The 19794-nt window shown below is 41.0% G+C and overlaps 1 protein-coding gene across 1 annotated transcript in view; it reads right to left on the reverse strand.

The window, feature by feature from the left end:
* aacs (acetoacetyl-CoA synthetase) overlaps positions 1-19794 on the reverse strand; it is a 152591-nt gene that overhangs the window by 25578 nt on the left and 107219 nt on the right. Inside the window, exons 11-12 of the mRNA XM_060844006.1 lie at positions 6999-7063; positions 5148-5270 (exon numbers count right to left, since the gene is read on the reverse strand). Of these exons, the coding sequence (XP_060699989.1) occupies positions 5148-5270; positions 6999-7063 (188 nt within the window). The remainder of the gene's footprint in view (positions 1-5147; positions 5271-6998; positions 7064-19794) is intronic.

Here is a 19794-nt window from a genome sequence, read left to right on the forward strand (position 1 = left end):
TAAAAAAAAACTTCCCCTTTCACACACATAATGGGAATGCCAGGATTCTGGCCAGGATCAATAGATTTCCACAGCCTAAAGCCAGAATCCAGAGGAGTTTCTTGTCTGGGAGATTTGAGGGGGAGGTCTTGATGTCTTTCGAGCAGTTGGGCCAGAAATATGAACTATGAAACATATAGGAACGACCTCTTTCATTATTTTCAGATTAGGAACTTTATACAGAAAAAGGCTACATTAATGGTTAGTCCCTATAAGTCTGATGTGGAGAGGAGCGTACTTCAGTTCACAGGTACTCTCTCGGTCAGCAACCTCTATCAATTATTAGGGGGCATAGTCTCGAAGGACGTTGTGCGGCTGTGCAGGATCTAGACTCAGGAATTGGGGGTTGAAGTTTCACCAGAGGTATGGGAGGATATTTGTGGAGTAACAGTATCAGTTTGTTTACTGTTTTTGTTGCTATAAGATTGTTACACTATTTTGTAGTAATTTTATACTTTTTTTTACAAAATTATAATTTTTTTTCTCAATAAAAATATTTACGAAAAAGAAGTCAACCACATTTCTGTCAGTCTGAAATCACATTTAGGCCAGATCAGGTAAGGACAGCAGATTTACTTCAACAAAGAACATTCGGCAACCAGATGGTTTTTTTTTTACTGTTGATGGTCGTTACGTGACAGTGACTAGCTCTGAATTCCAACTCCCATTGTGGTATTTGAACACATGTCACTACAGCATTAGCTATGAACCTATCAATTACCAACTGGTGACATCTTCACTACATCGCCATCTCCCCCCAAGCCATAGTCCCTGCTTAATGGACGCCCTAAATGTGAACAACAGAAAATATTGAAAACCAACAGGATAAAAATTACATTGCTTATCAGTGCAGACATCTGCGCAGTTAATAACCTACTGAGACACTGTCTGACAAGAAGTTAAATGAGAAGAATCTCAGGTTCCAGTGCAATGACTCTGACTAAATTAAATTTGGCAGTTTATTGCCCAATTCTGGTCCAATCTTCTATTGTCTGTTTTATCACCATGAAACCAACTCAACCTTGAGAGATGCTGCTTCCTTCAATTTCCTCCTCTCTTAAGGTGATACACACCAGCTGGTTATTAGACGACAACTGAGGTTTCACCCTCTTTCCACAGACAGACAATCATGCCAGGAAGTCTTCACAAGTGACAATATAAAAAAGAAAACTCATCAAAAAAAAAGTGTCCAAGCATGCCAAAAATACCACCAGGCTACATCATGGATATGTCATATTTCAATAAATGTAACTTCCTCCAATTGGAAGCACAGAAATTCAGCAGCATAAACTCTAATCTAATCATGGAAAGTATAAAATTCCGAACATCTCAGCCTGTATTTTCACACCCATCATTCAAGAAACTCTGTTGCCAGACAGGAGCTCACTTTCCGTTCAGCAAAATGGCAGATATTTGCTTTCAGAATGCTGGAAGGACCTGCAAGCAAGCAGCTTATGATATTCCAACCAGCTTTATGCTGTGTACCGAGTGTCAGCGCACAGCGAACAGTTTTTAAATCAACCTACTCATTAGAGGCTTTTGTGCAAGGAGATGTGCCCATTAAAAAACTGATCACTCTATTCAATGTGCTGAGCAAGAGATCATGTTCACCTACAGCCTGGTTTCCCTGCAACAGTTGACCTTTTTTGTCACAAATCCATTTGACAGCTTCACTTGCTCAGTGCTCCATTGTCTGGAGGAAGTTTGAACACCTCTGGAGTACAAGCTACAGGACAGATCTTGTGTGTGACAAAAAAAAATGACCTACATTTGAGCTTTACTATATTTACACAATAGAAAGATTCAAGTGTGCCTAATGATAAAAATAAATCAGAATTTACAGTTACTCCCAGACAAATGGGTTTAGGATCGCATGATTTCAGTATGCACAGCTTTCTCTAGTCTGTTATGTCGTTCTATCAATATAGAGCCAATGAATGCTCTGCACCTCTGACTTTCTCTCACCACATTTCTGGGGACAGGAGCCTCGGAATCAAGAACTGCCAGCAGAGTTTGATAAATGAGGTCTCCCATTTAAGATTGAGAGAGGGAACAACTTCCTCTCCCAGAGGTTCAAGAGTCTCTGGAATTTTCTTCCCCTGAGAGCAGTGGAGGCTGAATCATTGTATTCAAGGTCGAGTTGGTCACATTTTGGATCAATGAGGCAGTTAAAGGTTATGGGGGCCAGAGAAGAAAGAGGAATCAAGGTCACAATCAGATCAGCCGAGATCACATTAAATGTTAGAGCAGATTCAAACCACCAATGGGCTAATCATCCTCCACTTGTTCCTAGTTCGTATAATCTCCTCAGTGGTAGAGACAATGGTAGGATGACAACAGCCACTGAAACATGGGATGTGTGCATCCTCACAGACAATGCCATAGCTGACCACAAGAAGAAGAACTGCTCTTCGCATACAAAGCCCAGATCAGCATGCTCAGGACATACCTAACTGAGGAGAGTCAGCTCAGGGCAACTGCTGCAGGCTGCAGATTCTCTTAGAGTGGCCATGGAAAAGAAAGATTGCACAAAACAGACATGAATTTCACTGCCAGGAGCCATCATGTCAGTTTATTGACATCTTCCCAAACGTTCATGATTGTTTGATGGTGCTTCAACATCAGACAAGCTACTCTCCTCAGTGATTATCAACACAAATGACCCTGATAATGGCAAAGGTAATTCTACAATGATCTCCTACTCCTTGATTGCTCCTAAGTCAATGTGAGACAAGTGAATCATTCTCAATAAATTCAAGGAGTGCAGATCATAAGAGGTGGAATGGGTTCATCAGGAAAAGATAGTGGGCAGTTGTAACATCTCTCTGAAGACAGGTGTCAAGCTTGAGCTATTAAATATCAATACAATTTTCTGCTTCCCAAATTGCAACACATCATCTTGGATGAACAGCCCCCTCGTTCTATGGGGCTGGCACCTAATCAACCACATCATCATCATGATGAGCAATAAGTGGAATGTAGGTGTAACAGAAGCCAGAGCCAGGACTGACTGCTGGGCTCAACCCAGTTTTATGATTTTGAAAAAAAATCAAGGTCTAACCCTCTCCACAATACCCTCCCATCTACCCTATGGTAGAGCCTAATAGACTCTTAATATCTCAAGACTCAAAAGGTACTCAGAAGAGATCCCTCTGACAAACTTAATGGTCCCCTGTGGTCAATGGGTGATATGGTGTCCTCCACAGTTTTAAAAGTCGTTGGCTCATTGCCTCAATCTTGATGCTAATGAAACAATGTTAAAGTAACCTTGATGAGACATTATGACACAACAGGTTGCACATACTGCACCAAAGTGCATTGGTGATCCAAGTGCACATTGAACAAAATGGCAAGATCACCCGATCAGACAAACAATTCTTTCTGGATGGGATCACTTTTCTTGCATGTGCTGCTGTAATGACACAGCCAAGTGAATGATGAGCTGTTCATCACATTCCTGGCTCATGACTCTAATCAGAAAGAGCTTCAATGTAAAAGGACTGCATTGCATCCGAAACCTGGCACAGAAACAGGCCATATTGCTCAAACTACCCATGTTGCTGTTTACACGCACTTGAGCATTCTCCCACCTTTATTCATGTAAATTTACCATTCACAATCATCTATTCTTTTCTCCCTCCTACACATGCTTTGCTTTCCCTTAAATGCAACAGTATTTTAACTATTGTCATAGTGAGAGTTTCACATTCTCATCACTTTTTAAATAAAGAGGTTTCCCCTGAATTTACTATTGTGATTTTTGGTGGTTATTTTATTAAGTTTTAACTAAAACCATTCTCTTCAAGATAGCATTGCCACTTCATGTCACGTGTTCTGTCCAACTCTCACCATGCATCAATAAAACAATATCATTGTGAACAATGGATCTTTATTATCCATCTGACTAGTTCCATGTCATTATGAAAGACAATAATGTTTAATAAGATTGAAGAGCTATCAAAAAGGCTGTTAAAAGTCATTGGTAAATTACAAGTGTGTTTTCCAATTGAAGACAGCAGAAACTATTCATGTCCCTCCAAAACAGCAAACATCTCAGCAATGAGCAGTAATTTTCCTTCATTGGTACAAAAATAAGAAGTAAAAATAAAGAGCGCTCACCACTTACACATTTCGTATATTATAAGCAAGTCAATGATTACAATCACTGAGGGCAAACCTACCCCACAAATCAAGCCAAATATTACAGTTTCTCAAAATCAATGAATTTTAATCTGGGTAGAAGTCATTAAAATGAGTGAAAAGCTATAAATGTGACTGCGTCATCAAGTTTTTAAGCTTGTTAATTTACAATGTCATCTTGTTGGATTGCATTATTCTGGCAGTTTCCATTTGGACATGAGGAAGAACAATTAACCAAACAAAATCAGAATGTACAAAATTTATTTCATCATTTCACCAATCAAGTAGTGGAGCACTTGCATGTGGCTTATTCTTCCTGACTCGCTCGAAGGACTTCTTTAGAATGTAAAAGATTTCCCTTCAAAATAAAGCTTACCTTTCTGCTCTCAATATTGGTCTTTTCCATCAAGGTTGCAAGGGAGACAAGAAATTGTACGTCCCATCTAAAAGCTCTATACTGCAGTTATTGTAACTCGGCACTCTATTAACTCTGTGGTTAAATTAAATCAAGCAAAATATGATCGCATTAAGAAGAATATGAGCCAATGTTCTCCTTCTAAAGTGTTACAAATCTCCTGAAAATCCAATCCAGTTGCCAATGTAACGTTACTTTATGTTATTTTTCCTCCTCACAACAAATGAAAAATTTCATTCCAGTTGGCAGAGCAGACATGTAATCTCACAGTAAGATTTCCACTCAAGTGCTTCTCTTTGTGCAGTTCATATTGTAAACTCATTCTGAGGGGGATCTAGGTCATCAACTCATGTTCCATCAATCACTTTGCTTTGCATGGCAGAATGCCACACAGTATTAGCATTCTAGCTACGAACATCTTTACCAATGTACTTGGCTTGATGAGAATGTTACTTCAAGGATGAAACACATTTTATTCATAAACAGCATCACATAATGCATGGCTCTAAATGCACTGTTGAATAGAAACACCACCAATGCCCAGAAATCGTACCTGTGATTGATCCTAGCAGGACCGTACTCTTGATGTGTTTGTAGACATAATCGTAAGTTAGAGGTTTGAGGGGAGACCCTGTTGACAGAATGGTGTGTAGAGTCTGCAGACTGTGAGTTTCACCTGAAAAAGGTGAATGTGAATCAAACTTCAATTTTATAGTTCACTATTACATTCATTAGTTTTAATGATATGTTAATATTTACATTAAAATAGAACTTTGACAAGTTTCATAAATTAGTATAACTTCATTTATAAATATTTGGTTTTTAACTATTTATACAAGTTTACACTTTTTACTCCTGACAATTGAGTTTATTAAACTAATTTCATTCACATCAGATTTCTAAATATGAACAAATTTGTCTCATTGGAAATGACAAACTTAAGTGACATTTTATATCATTTCATCTTCATCACCTGTAGCTTCAGGATTGAGACAGAATTACAACAGCATCATCTGAACAAAGATGCTTTACGTATTTTTGCAAAGCTTTGGAGTCAAGAATTGTGGTAGTTATTGAATACCAAGTTCTATTTGACATGATACAAAAAAATTCCATAATTGATAAGACCTTGATACACAAGTCATTTTGCAAAGCAAACAAAATTATGACAGCATAACTGTGAATAGAGCAACAGAATTTCAATCATTTTATCTTCTTAGTTTTCAAGTTGGCAATAAATATTCAGGGTCACTTTGGAAGTACCGAAGTTATTTGGTGATGAAGATTTTGGACACCAGATCAAGATTTAATCAGAACAGAAACAAAAGCAGAATTTGTTGGAAGAGCTCAGCAGGTCTGGCAGCATCTGTAGAGAGAAATCAGAGTTAACATTGGGGGTCAAGTGACCGTTCCTCTGAAATGGTAACTCTGATTTCTCTCCACAGATGCTGCCAGACTTGCTGAGCTTTTTCAGCAATTTCTGCTTTTGATTGTGATTTACAGTGTCCACCGTTCTTTTGGTTTTTAATTCAAACAGATTTGACTTTATGCAAAGAGCATTAGCCTTATTACAACCAGATGGATTTTTGTAGATAAAACTTTTTCTTGTACTTGGGCTCTGAAATAAGCTTTTCTGCCACAGCCCTGGAATCTGTCAAGTCAAAACCTAGCCATTAATGTTTGAAAGCAAAGTTAAAATGGGCTCTTAAATCTAAGTACTGGCACAAAAAAAAACACTCAAATGTACGTTGATTTCAGCAGATGCATTCTCAAGAATCTGTAGTGAAGTATTAGTTAAAAGTCCTGTACAGACTTAACGTGTAAAGTATAGGTGGCATGAGTGATAGAATTGCGGTAAATCTACAGGGAAAGAAATTAGAATTGTTTCACACAATGTCTCTGTACAAAATGAGTAATAATCCTTTCTAAGTAAGGGTTCAAACAGTTGCATAAGATTGACATTGATTCCATGTGAAACTAAATTATTGTTATAGTAGTTCATGTCAAAAAGAAACTCAACAGAACTGAAATGTACTGCCTGAAATGGATTTTGCAACTAGATTCAATGGCAGTTTTAATCAGGGAATTTGATAAATATTTGAAGGAAAACCATGTTCAGGGCTATAGAGGAAAACAACTAGGAATGGGGCTAATTGCATAGCTCTTCCAAATAGTGAACAATCCCTGCTATGTTTGAAGACTGGGAAGGGGGGTAGGGGGTGGAGGCGCTCCTTCTGGGCAGTTTCATTGTGTGGTCCTGTGGGCTGCATTATAAGAAACTATTAATCTCAAATAAATTCTTAATCTTATATAACAATTGCAAAATTCATAAATTGACAATGTTTTAGAACCCATACCAAGTAAAATAAAATCGAGCATATTTTCAAGAAAGAGCAAGTGTTACCTGGTTTCAGATTTTTTTCTTCTAAAACAGCCAGCCATTTTGCACCAGTTCCAAGTATAGTAATTCTGAGAATGGAAAGACGACAGAAGGAAAAAGATTTACAGAATTATAAAATTCCTGTGGAAATAGGCCCTTCAACCCAACAAATCCACACTGACCCTTCAAAGAGTAACCCATCCTGACCCATTCCCCCTATCCTATATTTATCCCTGACCCCTGACTAATGCATCTAACCTACACATCCCTGAACATTATGGGCAATTTAGCAAGGCCAACTCATCTAACCTACACATCTTTGCATTGTAGGAGGAAACCGGTGCACCGAGGGGAAACCCACACAGAGACGAGGAGAATGTGCAAATTCCACACACAGTCGCTTGAGGCTGACATTGAACCCACGTCCCTGGTGTTGTGAGGCAGCAGTGCTGACCACTGAGCCATAGTGCTGCCCCAGTTTGGTTGTTAATTTCTAAATTGTTGCATCTGGTGAGCTTTGGACCAGAGTTTTTTTTTCCTTTTTTACTGCATTTAGACAATGAGAGATGATAATGTTTTAAAACATCCAAATTTTGGATAGCAACCTCAGCCACCTTATATGGGTCAGAGCAATTTCAGTATTGCTCCTTTAAGACAAATCATTTTGATTCCAGTGCCTATATGAATGAGTAGGCCACTCAGCCAATTGAACCAGCCACACCATTCAGTACAATCACAGCTGATGAACACTAGAATGCCTTCCACTCACCACACCCACATAGCGTTCTGATTACCAACGGCATTGAAAGTTATCAATCGCTACCTTAAACCTTCTCAAAGACTGATCCTCCACAGCCCTATCAGATAGAGAATTCGAAAAGATTCACAACCCTCCGAATTAAAAAACAAACAAACATGCTCGTCTTGGACCCAAGTAGCATTCAATTCTTTTTAAATTGTGCCTCTTGATTTTAGTCTCCCCACCCTGGGGGGTATAACCTCCTGCAGTTAAGATCTCTGTCCCTTTAAGTATTTTGTTGATTTCAATTAGATCATCTCTGATTCGTTGAAATCCAAGAGAACAGGCCCATTTGCCCAATGTCTCTTCATAGAATAATGCCACCATCCCTGCAATAAGACCAGCTAACCTTTGTTGGTCTGACTATGGAAATAATGTATTTAGCAGAGTCAAGGAGACCAAAACTGTACACAGTGCTCCAGATGTGGTCTAACCATGTCCCCATACAATGACACAAGACTTCACTATCCCTGTACTCAAATCCTCTTGGCAGAAGCAATGACACAACGGTATTGCGGCTAGGTTACTGATCCAGAAACTCAGCTAATGCTCTGGAGACGTGGGTTCAAATTCCCACCATAACAGATGGTGGAATTTGAATTCACAAACAAAAACAAATGTGGAACAAGAATCTACTGATGACCATGAAACTGGAAAAAACCCATCTGGCTCATTAATGTTCTTCTTTAAGAGAAGGAACTCTGCCAACCTCACCTGGTTTGGCCTACATGTGACTCCCAACTCTCAGCAATGATCCTCAAATGTCATTTGAAATGGCCTAGCAAGCCACTCGGTCATATGAATCACTATGAAGTCTTAAAGAAATGAACCTAGATGGATCATCTGGCAACAATCTAGGTATTGGGAAAGACAATGGCAGAAAAAGCTCTTAGAAAGTCATCGTTATTAACATAAGACCATAAGACATAGGAGTGGAAGTAAGGCCATTCGGCCCATCGAGTCCACTCCGCCATTCAATCATGGCTGATGAGCATTTCAACTCCACTTACCAGCGTTCTCCCTGTAGCCTTTAATTCCTCAAGACAACAAGAATCTATCAATCTCTGCCTTAAAAACATTTAGCGTCCCGGCCTCCACTGCACCCTGTGGCAATGAATTCCACAGGCCCACCACTCTCTGGCTGAAGAAATGTCTCCGCATTTCTGTTCTGAATTTACCCCCTCTAATTCTAAGGCTGTGTCCACGGGTCCTAGTCTCCTTGCCTAACGGAAACAATTTCCTAGCGTCCACCCTTTCCAAGCCATGTATTATCTTGTACGTCTCTACTAAGTCTCCCCTTAATCTTCTAAACTCCAATGAATACAATCCCAGGATCCTCAGCCATTCCTCATATATTAGACCTAATATCCAGGCGACTTGTGCCAAAATTGGGAGAACAGTTTCACAAACTAGTCAAACAATGGCTTGACATGGTCATACTCATGGAATTGTACCTGAAAGACAATGTCCTAAATACCACCATTACCATTCCTGGATGCCCCACTGGCAGAACATACTCAGCAGAGGTGGCAACATCATGGTACACACTCAGAAGGGAGTTGTCCAGGGAGTCCTCAACATTGATTCCAGATCCCATGAAGTCTCACAGCTTCAGGTTAAACATGGGCAAGGAAACCTCCTACTGCACTCCCTCTGCTGATTAATCAGCGTTTCTTCATGTTGCATAACACTTGGAGGAAGCATGAAGGGTGGCAAGGGTACAAAATGTAAACTGGGTGAGAGATTTGAACATCCAACACAGAGTGGCTCAGCAGCATCACTACTAATCAATCTGGTCGGGTCCTAAAGGACACTGCTCCACAAATAATTCCCATCCTCAATGACGGGAAAGCCCAACACCTCAGTGCAAAAGATAGAACATAGAACAATACAGTGTAGAACAGGTCCTTCAGCCCTCGATGTTGTGCTGACCTGTGAACTATTTTCAGTTTGTCCCCCTACACTATTCCAAAATCATCCATGTGCTTATCTAACGATTGTTTAAATCGCCCTAATGTGGCTGAGTTGACTACATTAGCAGGAAGGGCATTCCATGCCCTTACCACTTTCTGCATAAAGAACTTTCCTCTGACATCTGTCTTAAATCTATCACCCCTCAATTTGTAGTTATGCCCTCTCATACAAGCTGACATCATCATCCTAGGAAAAAGTCTTTCACTGTCTACCCTATCTAATCCTCTGATCATCTTGTATGTCTCTATCAAATCCCCCCTTAGCCTTCTTCTTTCCAATGAGAACAGACCCAAGTCTCTCAGCCTTTCCTCATTGACCTTTCTTCCAGACTAGGCAACATCCTGGTAAATCTCCTCTGCACCTTTTCCAATGTTTCCACATCCTTCCTGTAATGGGGCGACCAGAACTATACACAATATTCCAAGTGTGGCTGCACCAGCATTTTGTACAGTTGCAGCATGATATTGCGGTTCCAGAACTCCCTGTACCAATGAAACCTAACACACCGTATGCCTTCTTCACGGCACTATCTACCTGGGTGGCAACTTTCAGGGATCTATGCACATGGACTCCAAGATTCCTCTGCACATCCACACTACCAAGAATCTTTCCATTGACCCAGTACTCTGCCTTCCTGTTATTCTTCCCAAAGTGCATCACCTCACATTTAGCTGCATTGAACTCCATTTGCCACCTCTCAGCCCAATTCTGCAGTTTATACAGGTCCCCCTGCAACCAGTAACATTCTTCCAAACTGTCCACTACTCCACCGATTTTAGTGTTGTGTGCAAATTTACTAATCCATACACCTATGCCTGCTTCTAAGTCATTTATAAAAATGACAAACAGCAGTGGTCGCAAAACAGATCCTTGTGGCACACCACTAATAACTGGATTCCAGGCTGAATATTTTCCATCAACCACCACTTGCTGCCTTCTTCCAGAAAGCCAGTTTCTAATCCAAACTGCTAAATCACCCTCAATCCCATGCCTCTGCATTTTCTCCATCAGCCTACCATGTGGAATCTTATCAAAGACTTTACTGAAGTCCACGTACACCACGTCAACTGCCCTACCCTCATCTACATGCTTGGTCACCTTCTCAAAAAACTCCGAGGTTTGTGAGACATGACCTGCTCTTGACGAAACCATGTCGACTATCTGAAATCAAATTATTGCTTGCTAAATGATTACAAATCTTATCTCCTATAGTCCTTTTCAAGACCTTTCCTACAACAGAGGTAAGGCTCACTGGTCTATAATTACCTGGGTCATCTCTGCTGCCCTTCTTGAACAATGGCACATTTGTAATCCTCCGGGTCCTCAGGTACTAAACCTGTAGACAATGACGACCCAAATATCAAAGCCAAAGGCTCTGCTATCTCCTCCTTATCTTCCCAGAGAATCCTCGGATAAATCCCATCCGGCCCAGGGGACTTGTCTACTTTCACTCCTTCTAGAATTGATAACACCTGTGCATAACTAACCTCAATCCTTTCTAGTCTAATATCTCATACCTCATTCTTCTCCTCCACAATATTTTCCTTTTCCTGAGTGAACACAATATTCATTTAGCACCTCTCTGATCTCTACCGGGTCCACACTCAACTTCCCACTTCTGTCTTTGACTGGCCCTATTCCTGCCCTAATCATCCTTTTATTCCTCACATACCTATAGAAAACTTTAGGGTTCTCCTTTATTCTATTTGCTAAAGATTGCTCGTGTCCTCTCTTTGCTCTTCTTAACTCTCTCTAAATCCTTCCTAGCTGATCTGTAACCCTCCATCATCTCATCTGTACCATCTTGTCTCATCAACACATAAGCCTCCTTCTTCTTAACAAGAGATGCAATTTCTGTAGTAAAACACGGTTCCCTTACCTTATCACTTCTTCCCTGCCTGACAGGGAAATATTTATCAAGGATATGCAATTCCTTAAACCAGCTCCACATTTCAATAGTCTGCATCCCCTGCATTTTGCTACCCCATTCTATGCATCCTAATTCTTGCCAATTCGCATTATAATTGCCCTTACCACAGGTTGAGTTATCAATGGGGCATGTACCTATCCCTTTCCATCACTAAACGTAATTGAATTATGGTCACTCTCTCCAAAGTGCTCACCAACAACTAAATCAAACACCTGGCCTGGTTCATTACCAAGCACCAGATCCAGTGTGGCCTCCCCTCTTGTCGGCCCTTCAACATACTCTGTCAGGAAACTCTCCTGTACATATTGGACAAAAACTGATCCATCCAACGTACTAGAGCTATAACATTTCCAGTCAATGTTGGGGAAGTTAAAGTCCCCCATAATAACGACCCTGTTCCTTTCACTCCAACTCAGAATAATTTTGCTAATCCTCTCTTTCACCTCCCTGGAACTCGGAGGAGGCCTATAAAAACTCCGAGCAGTGTGACCTCTCCTTTCCTGTTTCCAACCCCAGCCCATACTACCTCAGTAGTAGAGTCCTCATTAAAAATTCTCTCAGCCACCGTTATACTAGCTTTGACGATCAAGGCCACGCCTCCCCCTCTTCTACTGCTTTGCCTATTCTTAATGAAAGATCTAAACCTGGAACCTGCAACATCCATTCCTCACCCTGTTCTATCCATGTCTCCGAAATGGCCATAACATCGAAGTCCCAGGTACCTATCCATGTTGCAAGCTCGCCTACCTTATTTCGGATACTTCTGCCGTTGAAGTAGACACACTTCAAACCAGTTTACTCTCTGCTAGCACATTCCTGTGACTCTGAAATCTTATCCCTGTCCTTCCTACTCTCATCCTCCTGTGCACTGCAACTACACCACCCTATCCCCCGACTGAGCTAGTTTAAACCCACATGAATAGCACCAGCAAATTTCCCGCCCAGGATATTAGAACCCCTATGGTTCAAGTGAAGACCGTCCGGTTTGTACAAGTCCCACCTTCCCCAGAATGAGCCCCAATTATCCAAAAACCTGAAACCTTCCCTCCTGCACCATCCTTGCAGCCACGTATTCAGCTGATATCTCTCCCTATTCCTTGTCTCACTATCACGTGGCACGGGTAACAATCCAGAGATAACAACGCTGTACATTCTAGCTCTCAGCTTCCACCCTAGCTCCCTGAAATCCTGCCTTACATCCCTATCCCTCTTTCTACCTATGTCGTTGGTACCTACATGGACAATGACTTGAGGCTGGTCACCCTCTCCCTTCAGGACACCAAAGATACGATCCGAGACATCACAGACCCTGGCACCTGGGAGGCAACACACCAACCGAGAGTCTCGTTCGTTCCCAACAAACCTTCTATCTGAACCTCTAACTATCGAGTCCCCAATGACTAACACTCTGTTCCTTTCCCCCCTTCCCTTCTGTGCAACAGGGACAGGCTCTGTGCCAGAGACCTGGGCCCCACTGCATACCCCTGTTAAGTCACCCCCCTCAACAGTATCCAAAACGGTATACATGTTTTTCAGAGAAATGACCACAGGGGATCCCTTCAATGACTGTTTTTTCCCCCCTTTCGAACGGTCACCCAGCTTTCTTCTTGCTTAGGAGTAACAAACTGCCTGTAAAATAAGGCTGAAGCATTCATAACAACTTTCATCCAGAAATGACCATCTTCAATAAGAGAATATCTCACCACCACCTCTTAATGTCACTGAATCCCACACTACCATGATCCTGGGTGGTGGGGGGAGTTTCCACTGACCAGAAACTCAATTGGACTTGCCACAAACACACAATGATTACAAGAGCAGGTCAGAGACTAAGGAAACTACAAGAAAAGTTGTCAGTGTGTGCTAACTGACACATTGCTCTGTATAATTTTAACAATTACTTTATGGTGTAAAATGGTGGGCGGATGGGGGGGTGTAGTTCAGAACTGTAATCTCAAGTGTTCACGGAGTAAGACACAAACCAGCAGCAAATATAACACCCAAGGTGATGAACCTTCAAGGATCAATAAAACTAAACGCAAGCTCTTTCAGTCTTTGATAAAAGGAACAATCTTACTACTTGGAAAATCAGTTCAAGTTCTGTTTACGTTCTCTTCAATTCCACATAAAATTATTTTCAGTCATAAGCATTTATAACGATTGGATTGCATTACATTAAAATGCTCTGCATGTAAAAAGGGAATAAATTCCATTCTCAAATCAACAGGATCTCATCTCAATTTCAATCTAAGGTCATAGATACATTTTTTTCAATGAAGACACTACATACTTATATTAACTAAATGAAAGCATAGACTGATTTTTTTTTTGTAAATTACATTTTTCCTCAAAATTTTCCCAACATATGCATCAATAACACTTGTAACCCAAGAAATTGTATTTTGAACAGCCAATTTAAAGTCAAATTGATAGATTTTTAAAAAGGTCTTCAGTCGTGCAACAGTGGGATCTGGATGTTCAGTCAAACTGCTCTTTCACTTAGGCTGGGAGCCTATACTGTTACACATCAATCATTTCAGATGGCGGAAGATGAAACTGTTGTGCATAACCAGAAGTATGTAGTTGTATGTCTAAATGTATTAGAACTTAGAACATACGTGCAGATAGGAAAAAAGATATTCAAAATAAATCGAAAGAAATTATGCAGCTACAGTTCATTACATTCTATTCAACACCATTTTGTGTGCCCTTATTAAATTCTGCTTAATGTACCATTTCATTTGTGGCAGATATTATATAGGTCAGTTATTCATAACAAGGTCAAAATAAACGTGCAGAAGAATCAGTGACCTGATTTAGTCTTGACACTCTGTACAGTTACAGAATTTTATAATCTCAGCTAGGAGCACAGCAGCACAAAGCTCCAGCAAATGTGCACATTGATGGGCTTCCTAATATTTACAGACTATAGGAAAGACACCAAACTTGAATAATAAAACAAAACTGCGGATGCTGAAGCTCTGAAACAAAAACAGAAATTTCTGGAGACACTCAGCAAGTCTGACAGTATCGGTGGAAAGGAAGCAGAGTTAGCATTTCAAGTCCAGTGACGTTTCTTCAGAACTGACAAAAGCTAGGAAAATGCTAATGACAGGGGTCAGTGAAGGGGTAAGGGGTAGATAGGTGGAGGTCAGACACATGATTACACAGGCAAAAAGATGGCTGATAGTAAGCCAGGGAAGGAGAAAAGCTGATAAAGGGGGCAATGAGATGAAAATGGGTGGAATGTGCTGAAAGCAGCCTATGTCATGACAGGGTAAAAAATGAGGTCTGCAGATGCTGGAGATCACAGCTGCAAATGTGTTGCTGGTCAAAGCAAAGCAGGCCAGGCAGCATCTCAGGAATAGAGAATTCGACGTTTCGAGCATAAGCCCTTCATCAGGAATAATATTCCTGATGAAGGGCTTATGCTCGAAACGTCGAATTCTCTATTCCTGAGATGCTGCCTGGCCTGCTGTGCTTTGACCAGCAACACATTTGCAGCTATGTCATGACAGGACCAGGGGTGTGGGGATAGGTAGAAGGAGATGGAAGGTGGTGCTCAGACCCTAAAATTATTGAACTCAATATGAACTCCTGGAGACTACAAGAATCCCAAGGCAGAATAGGAGAGGCCGTTCTTCCAGCTTGTGCTGAGCTTCGCTGGAACACTATAGCAAACCGGAGATAGTAATGTTGGCCGGGGAATATACGGTGGCATACTGAAGTGACAGGCAACTGGAAGCTCAGGGTCATTTTTTCAGACAGAATATAGGGGTTCCGCAAAGTAGTCACCCAGTCTGCATTTCATCTCTCCCGTGGTCTTCTTTTCAATACATTACAGGAGTCTCCTCTGTGAGCACTTCATCGTCCAGCTACCATCAGTTCGAAAAGCTAACTCTGCTTTCTCTCCACAGAGGAGAAAGTGAGGACTGCAGATGTTGGAGATCAGAGCTGAAAATGTGTTGCTGGAAAAGCGCAGCAGGTCAGGCAGCATCTAAAGAGCAGGAGAATCGACGTTTCGGGCATAAGCCCTTCTTCAGGATTCCTGAAGAAGGGCATATGCCCAAAACATCGATTCTCCTGCCCTTTAGATGCTGCCTGACCTGCTGCGCTTTTCCAGCAACACATTTTCAGCGTTTCTTTCCACAGATTCTGCCAGACCGGCTGAGTTTATTAGCAATTCCTGTTTTTGTTTCAGTGAACTGTAATTGGACTGTCCAAGAACCTGCCCAATGTGTGCATACTTAATTTTAGGAGAAAATGGCAAAATTATGCAATAAACGATAGAAAAGATAAACAAAAACAAAACACTGCGGACAGTGGAAATCTGAAATAAAAACAGGAAATTTTGGAAATATTCAGCAGGATTGCTCAAGAGGAGAAATAGGGATAATCCAGGAAATCATGGACTGGTGAGTCTCACATTGGTGGATAGGAAACTATTGGCAAGAATTCTAAAGGATAGGATTTATATGCCTTTGTTTATGCATGGCCTAATTATGCATGGCTTTTTGCAGGACAAGTCATGTCTTACTAACCTGATTCAATTTTGAGGAAGTGACATTGGTGATCAGTGAGGATACAGCAGTGGATGTTATCTACAAGGACTTTAGTAAGGCTTTCAACAAGGCCTCTCATGGTAGATTCATCCAAAAAATTAAGATGCATGTGGCCCATGGTGACTTGACCAGGTGGATTCAGAATTGGATTGCTCTCGGAAGATAGTGGGTAACGGTGGAAGGATATCTTTCAGGCTGGAGGTCTGTAACTTGTGGTATTCCACAGGAATCCGTACTGGGACCTCTGCTGTATGTGATAAACATGTATAAACAATAAATGACTTGGATGCAAATGCAGCAGGGTGGGTTAAGTAAGTTTGCAGAAGATACAAACAACGGTGGAGTTGTGGATAGTGTAGAAGGTTGTCAAATGATACAACAGAATACAGATCAGTTGCAGATATGGGCAGGAAAGTAGCAGATGGGAGTTTAATCCAGGTAAGTGGGAGATGCTGCACTTTGAGAGATCACATGTTAAGAAAATGTATACAACTAATAGCTTGACCCTGAACAGCAATAATGTACAGAGGAATCTTGGGGTTCAAGTCCATAGCTCCGTAAAAGTGGCCACACAAGTAGATGGGGGGTGAAGAAGGTGCCTTTATTGGTCAGGAAACAGAGTAAAAGAACCAGGATATCATGTTGCAGCTTTAAAAGACTTCGGTTAGGCCACTCTTAATGTATGGTGTTCAATTCTGGTCACCACATTACAGGAAGGATGTGGAGGCTTCGGAGAGGGTGCAGAAGAGGTTTTTTTTTAAGATTAGATTAATTACAGTGCGGAAACAGGCCCTTCAGCCCAACAAGTCTACACCGACCCTCTGAAGAGCAACCCACCCAGACCATTTACCCCTTCACCTAACACTACGGGCAATTTAGCATGGCCAATTCACCTAACCTGCACATTTTTGGACTTTGGGAGGAAACCAGAGCATCCAGAGGAAACCCACACAGACGTGGGGAGAACATGCAAACTCCACACAGTCAGTTGCCCAAGGCAGGATTTGAACCCAGGTCTCTGGCGCTGTGAGGCAACAGTGCTAACCACTGTGCCACCGTACCACCCAACCAGGATGCTGCCTGGATTAGAGGGTATGAAATATAAGGAGAGGCTAGAAAAACTCAGGTTATTTTCTCTGGAGCAGCAGAGACTGAGGGGAGACTTGATAGAAGTCTATAAAATTGAGATACATAGAAAGGGTTGACCGTCAGAATCTTTTACCCCCGCAAGAGTTGAAATGTCTAAACCTGGGGGCATGCATTTAAGGTTGGGTGGGGAGTTCAATGGAGATGTGAGAAGCAATTTTATTTTTAAATACAGAGTGGTAGGAGTTTGGAACTTGCTGCCAAAGGTGTTGAGGAGGCAGATACAATAGGAGCATTTGAGAGGCTTTTAGATTAACATGTGAATAAACATGGAGGGATATGGACCAAGTGTAGGCAGAAGGGGTTAGTTTAATTTGGGGTCATGTTCGGCACAACTCCATGGGCCAAAGGGCCCGTTCCTATGCTGTACAGTTCTGTGTCTGACAACAGCTGTGGGCAAAGAAACAGGTTCAAAGTTTCAGGTCTCTGAAAACCACTGGGTTTCTACATCAAGTGAGAGGAGGAAGAGTGAAAAAGAAGAACAAAAGCAAAGACCAGTGGCAAAAGGAGTGACAACTGGACTAATAAAGAATCAAATGGTCTGTCAAGAATAGGTGAAAATGTCAGGGTCCTGAATAGCAAAGGAAATAAGAGAAAACCAGCAACAAAACACGAAACTAAAATGCAGGCAGGAGTTAGGATTTAAAAGCTTTGAACTCCATGTTGAATCCAGGTGGCCATAAAGTGCCCTGTTCAAGGATGAATGTACTGTTCCTCTAGCTTGAATTGAATTTCATGAGAACGTTACAGCAGATCCAGGACAGCAAGGTCAGAGTAGAAGAAAGATAATGCACTAAAAGAAAAGGCCACTAAGAAGATAGAGGTCATGCTTGCAGAATGAACAGGGATTATTCATGTTTAATCACTGTCTTCAGTTGGTCTCCCTACTATGGAGAAGGCCACATCATCAGCAGAGAATACACTACACAGGTTAGACAGAGAGAGCATCGCTGATATAACAGGAGAAACAGGAGAGTCAAAAGAGGCAAATTTTCATACAGTCTTTAAAAGTTGTGGGCAAGACAAAGGGTATATGCTATTTTAAATAGATTTACCATCGGACAACAGATCTCTCTTCAAACTGGTTTCACAAATGAATTTTATTTGCTTTGTAAAGGTGTGTATGAGTGACAGCTCTCACAGATTGTTGTAAGTTTGTTGATTTTCATGTTCTTGTCATAATGGATACTTGTTGAGCACTAATGGAGGGGAGGTGGTATAAGGTGTTGCGAGTCACATGAATTGGAATGAAGGCTAGAGGGCCTGAAATCTAAGAAAACCAGTGGGCACCTTTTAATCAGCCCATCTCTTCACTTTCCTGACCCCTTGGTCACCTCTGATCTAATTCTGTAGTGAAAACTGCATGTGACAGCAGCCTGTATTTCAAGGTGGGTCTGCCAAGTCAAGAGATTTCCTGCAAAGGTACCAGCCCCAATTGTGAAAACCCTACCCAAAGTTTCAATTGTAAAGTTACTTTTAGTACAATACAGAATTGGAGTTCAAGAATCTAAGCAAATAATCTAGGCTGTTATCTTCATACAATGTGCATTACATTTGATTTTTATTCCTTACCACTTTCAAAGCTGAACACATAACAAGATGTACTGAATAGAGGATGATATCTGATACTTCATAGTAACAAAAGAGCAAATAGAATTTAACTGCATTGGGAACAGTAATTCAAGCACTCAATTGGCAGAGCACAAGTTCAGATACTTCTCACAAAAATGTCAAAACTTTAGTGTTTTAGTATTCATTTGGACAAACAATATTAGTAACCTGGCAGTTTTGGGAAAGAAAACAAGAATCTGCACGAGATAGATAATGCAAAGGTGCTGAAATGAGCAGGGAGGAAGAATGTGCTGTGTTATGTATACTTACTATTTATTTGAAGCAACTGCTAGACATTAAAGGTGGCTCTTCAGGACTGGAAATGTTTAGAAAGAAATATAAGGAAACAATTTGATGGGGTAAATCATGGCTGACAAACCTCCTTCACATCTTCTAGATGTTAGAAATCTAAAGTTTTCATTACTGAAGTATTCAATTATCCAGACTCCAGGTTTGATGGGCTAATTGGCCTCTCTCAACAATCAATTCTTTTGTTCTGATTAGTTGATTTAGAATTTAGAAGTTTCTTTAAAAGTTCCAGATAAAGGACTTGTATTCAAACTAAAGCTGCAGGGTCGTACGAGAGCCTGAGTATTTGTAAATGATGATGAAGGGAGAGAGTTATGTAGAGTTGCAGAATAATTAGCACTTGGACCCTTGTGGATTCTAAACTCCATTTACAATCTGGCGTCCAAATATATTTGTGTGCTAGTGAAATGTGCTAACGACACTAAAAATTACTGCAGCCCATTATCCAAACATAAGCAAAGCCGCACTCTAAAATAACAAGGTTACCGA

This window comes from Hemiscyllium ocellatum, chromosome 24 (assembly GCF_020745735.1).
Source record: "Hemiscyllium ocellatum isolate sHemOce1 chromosome 24, sHemOce1.pat.X.cur, whole genome shotgun sequence".
Lineage (NCBI taxonomy): Eukaryota > Metazoa > Chordata > Chondrichthyes > Orectolobiformes > Hemiscylliidae > Hemiscyllium > Hemiscyllium ocellatum.